Source organism: Tigriopus californicus, chromosome 3 (genome assembly GCF_007210705.1).
Source record: "Tigriopus californicus strain San Diego chromosome 3, Tcal_SD_v2.1, whole genome shotgun sequence".
Classification (NCBI taxonomy): Eukaryota; Metazoa; Arthropoda; class Copepoda; order Harpacticoida; family Harpacticidae; genus Tigriopus; species Tigriopus californicus.
Genome location: NC_081442.1, coordinates 11,514,059 through 11,519,060, shown reverse-complemented (window position 1 = coordinate 11,519,060; position 5,002 = coordinate 11,514,059). Strand labels below are relative to the sequence as shown.

Here is a 5,002-nt window from a genome sequence, read left to right as displayed (position 1 = left end):
GTAAGTCCATAATTTTCGGTGGTTTATGATTTATCGTTTTGGATCGTTCATGGGTCGTACATTCGCTTTCACAACTTTCAGAGGTTTCGTGAGGCGTTAGTCATCGACTTATTATAATGAGAAACTGTTGAGTTTGACAAGTCAATAAGATGGTCCATTGAGTAAACCCTAGGTTGGGGCTAGTTTGGCCCTTTTGTTTCCTCTTTTGATCGGGTTGTGAATTCGCCATTTTTCCAAAAAAGGATTACTTTCGGCGCCGTGGTTTGAATCCACGACGCTCAGGGAGAGGTTTTTGCCTTACTTGCGCTGCCTCTTAGACCGCTCGGCGACACCAAAATGTTGGAAAAATGGAAAATTCGTTTCTACTTAGAGACACAACTTAAATTGTGACATCAGCATGCATCAGCTTATTTTTGAGTCCGAGAAAAAAGCGGGTTATTCTGTATGAACGTTATCAAAAAATGATTGAAAAGCAATAACAACTTAGAAATGAGGTTAAGGGTAATTTCTAGTGACCATAGATGCTTATAAAGGGCCATTATTTGCAACGTCACACGGCCCAAGAAAAATGGGAAGAAGTCTGCTAGATTGCTAAACAAATTGCTCTTGCTTTGCCTTGAACTCAATATTTTTCCGTACATTATGTGACCCGTGGCACTAATAATAATTAATATGTTGTTAGAATTAGCCAAAATAACACAAATGCGATAAAAGGAATTGGCCCAATCGGCTCTTTATTTGGTAGAGGCTGAAAGACAAAGCACCCTTTGAAGTGCAGAACGTAAAACATAATTCGTGGACCGTAAGGAGGCTGGCTAATTCGACCCATGAAGTCCACTTCTCTTCTTTCTCGGACACCTTCATTGTTCAACTTGCTTCCCTCTAAGGCCTACGTATTCCCTACGAATATTAATGATCGGGTAGCATCTTTCAAGTCAGACTTGGACAAATTTTGAAGTAGCTCTCCAGATCAATACCGCATTCAAGGACTAGCTCGGTCTGCCAACTCAAATTCGTTGTTGGGCCAAATATCACATAAAGATTGAAAGGTAATACATAGACCAAATATAACCTTTCATTTTAATAGTACTGGGGATTACATTCCTATAGCGGTTAGAAAAGCCCGTGAAAAACAAACCAAAAAAACCCTTAATATCAGGAAAGAACTCAGCACGTGAAAGTGGTTTAGGCAATCTTAGTTGATTGCCATGGGAAAAGGGAATTGTATTTCAGCTGACACCAAATAGAATATTCATAATGCAACCGGTCGACATTGGACTGGTTGTTCAGACTTCTTCCCGGGTTCCGACTTAGTCATCCAATAGGACCAGAAATCAAGATTGCGACACAATCCAGCAAAAAGCTCCGCCGATTTAACAAGAGGGTACGTGAAACACAGAAATTTTCCAAGGAAGCAAGTAATAATATTTTGAATGGAATGTATGCCTTGGTGTCTTTGTATTGATTCTTAATCATAATAACTATGATAGAGACCATGGTATTGTTATTAAATGTAATAAAGTCGTTTCGGCCCAAACTTGTCCTAGTATCTGCAACCCGGCCAAACAGCCCATTTCGCCTTTGTTACTGCCGCCGGTAAGAAAAGAATGGAAATCACTAAACCTCCAAATTCATCCCTCTTACGTTCTAGTTCTAATATTAAATGCATGTAGAAAGGAAAAAGAGCTACTGTTCTACTTTTCAGAAAAATAGCCCGTTGAAAGGTAGATGGTGATAGCTTCGGATATTGATGATCCCAACTTGACAGCGTTTATTTAGCTCGCGTTTACATTACATTAAGGTTAAATAACTTCGAGCTTCTGGTATGCAGATGCATAGTCGTTTGATTCCACTTTTAGGGTCAGTTAAACGATTGAATTTATTTTTTTTTTATTTTCTTTATTCCGTTTGATCAACTAAAAGAAGAAGAAAGTTTGGGTCCAGATAGTAAATCATACAGTGCTATTTGTTCAGCTGGAGCATGGCCTCATATTTAGAGTTTTTTTGCGTCAAAAGTCTCTCTTCCATATCCGTCGCAACTGGTCGAGACATACAGGGCCCATTTATCAAATTAGGGGTGAACATGTCTTAGTTCGGTTACAATTTTCCTTTACTTTACGCTAACTCAGAATTCTTCGCCTTCTTTGGCCCTCTTTTGCGTCTTGTTCATGGATTTGTAAACGAAGGAAGGGCACGCACGGTTGAACTTGACTGATCTGCAGTCGTTCTTGTCTATCAATCGTATCATTATTTCTTGCCTTGGTTTCTTAACCATATCAGCGACAAACAACAATCTCTCTCTCTCTTCCAAAGAATTCATACCAACAATCGTAATGAAGAATGGCAGTCAGTTGGCAAGTGCTATAACACGAACAGTAATGTTATTCGTTGAATATCACTCGATCGTGTTTTTTTTACGTTCCTTTATCATGGTTTGGTGCAATATCAATGGCAAGTCATTCAAAAGAATTTGTGCTCTCGTCAGTTTTATTTCGGGGCTCTATATTCTGTGTGAAGTCAGAAATGTCCCTCTGAGATTCAAGGTAACTTTTAAACATTATTCAACTTTTGCAAGGTTGTCCCAATTTAGCGTCCCATACTTATCCAGAGATGACTTTGATTGTTATGGGCGATTGTCCCTTTGTAGATTATATTTGGAACATAGTAGGAATACTCCCAAAAACGTTTCTTTCAACAAAGGTTTTCACTTACATCCTTGCATGCTCCTTCATATTATCACATTAGGTTGCAAGTAACCATTTATGTGTTCAGACATCATTAGTGATTAGCTCGTCCTTGGGAACGACCCCATGTTGGACCATTTATAGTGGTAAATGGCAACTCATGCTTTTATTCTTATGCAATAATGCAATTAATCTTATGCTAATTTTAATTCATTACAGGCTCAGATATTTTACCGTGCTTGACTGTGCCCATTATCCCGTAAACAATTCATGTTTTTTACTTTTTTTACTCGAGATTCGATCCCCTGTACTTGCATCGGCGGAAAATTCCAATTATGCTACTTAAAAAAAATTCAGAAAAATGTGGCCCAAAGATTGATTCAATGGTTGTGACTTCCTTTGCACCAAGTTAAAAAAATGAGGGTTCAAGAGAGTTGCTACATTTAAGAACAATGATAAATGATGGAGAAATGTTTGAGCAGGCTGGTGCTAAAATTTTATGTGACAGGTCAAGGATCTCAGAGTGGTAGCTGCCTTGGTTGTCCCCATCCATTTCGAGCTTATTAATTCAAGAAAAGGAAGGATTTCAAGTCAAGGTAGATGATCCTTGTAATTATTGGAACTCCGTACTTGGTTGTAAATTCTAGTATGTCTGTGCAAGAACTTCTAGAACTGTGGACTGTGAACGAATTTCCCGCCAAATCGGCCTTCTCTTGGTCAAAGCAACACTGAGCCACTTATTGGATTAAAGTGATAAAAAGAGCAACGCAGATCTCTTCAACTAAAGGCAGGTCATTTTTATACCATTTACTTGTAAAATGGTTCGTTACAAAGTTATGTTGTCAATAGCTTATGTAGCTGACCATGAGCAGGTCGAAAATTCGAATTTTATGTAGGGTTTGCTACATAAATTTGGAAATGTCTCCTGAGTTCGCTAAGCATAGATTTGGGCTCAAATTTGGCCAAATTCATCTATTCAAAAAGATCTTGCGGTCGTATCAAGCGGTTATTTGGCATAAAGTGAACAGTTTAGATCCAAACAAGTACTGCCAAGTTTGTAAATTTACGCCTTGATCTTTGGGTTAGTTGCTGTTGGCTTGTGAAAATCTAATTTTGATCACTAGTGACTTGATGATTTACTTCTTATCAACTCACTATGTTCATAAACAAAAATTAAAAATGAAATGAAGACCTGGTGGGCTTTTTGATGTTGATATTCAACCTGCAAAATTGATTAAATCGTTTTTCTAGTTCGTGCAATCGTCAGTCAAATCCGAGGATGACAAATTCTGGCAAACCTTGAGAACGTATATCACGGCCAGAAAGCATGGATTGTCTCAAATCAATATCACAAAAAGGATATTTAATGTGAGTATTGAATTTATTATATACTGTACTTGTAATCAGGGCTTGATTAACGCCTACCGGTAATGCGTTCTGAAAAAGTAACAGAAACGCTAACAGGAGGGTTAAAATACCGTTCAATTACTTTTATTCCCTTTTACATGAAGGAAAGATATAATGCATCAAAATTTCCTCCCTATTATTTTGATTTCCTCTCAAATGTTGTGACTTCTTCGCTACTGATGGCTAGGGAGAAGGACTTCATCAATATCAAGAAATTCAACAAATTTGAACTTCATGATTTTCTCAAACACCTTCGCAATATTCGAAGTGAGGGAAATCGGCCTGTAGTTACTGGGGAGCGACTTATCTCTCCCTTTAAAAATTGGAACAACGTGAGCTAATTTTAGTGAAGATGGAACCTTGCCCTGATCCAAGATGCAACGCATCAAATACGAGAAAACAGGAGCGAGAACCAGTGAGCATCTCATCAGAAACTGTGATGTCACGACATCAAGACCATGAGAACTCAAAACATGAGAACTCAAGTCCTTGATGGCCGTTAAAGCATCTTGATCTGTAACTACGAGTTCATCAAATTGCTCAATTTGACTAACTACATCAATCTCAACAGACTCATCTTCAGAGCAATGAGCTGTTGCTCCTAAATTCTTTGGAGTTGAAAACACACTGGAGAACTGATCTCCAAGCATGTTAGCCATAGCCTCACATTGCTAATGGCTTCCCCATCAACCTCAAAAGGCCCAACAGGGTGTTTCATTTTTCTCCATTCATCCGGGGAAAATAGAGAGAAAATAGAAAAGTGCTGTGCCATGACCTTGCGGGAATGGACCTTCACATTAAAGGGGGCTTAATCTATGAGGAAGTGTAAGTGGACACTATTTAGGATAAGCGGGCATCGGATGGGGCGTTTATCTGAAGCACAGGAGGCCTTCATTAAATGGAGCGGAGTA

General features: G+C 38.7%; 1 protein-coding gene across 1 annotated transcript in view; it reads left to right on the top strand.

Annotated features, from left to right (window-relative positions):
- The first annotated feature begins 2,230 nt into the window (after positions 1 to 2,230).
- The window catches only part of LOC131877511 (uncharacterized), a 6,674-nt gene continuing 3,902 nt past the window's right edge, over positions 2,231 to 5,002 (top strand). Inside the window, exons 1-2 of the mRNA XM_059223198.1 lie at positions 2,231 to 2,543; positions 3,936 to 4,052. Of these exons, the coding sequence (XP_059079181.1) occupies positions 2,334 to 2,543; positions 3,936 to 4,052 (327 nt within the window). The 5' untranslated portion in view covers positions 2,231 to 2,333. The remainder of the gene's footprint in view (positions 2,544 to 3,935; positions 4,053 to 5,002) is intronic.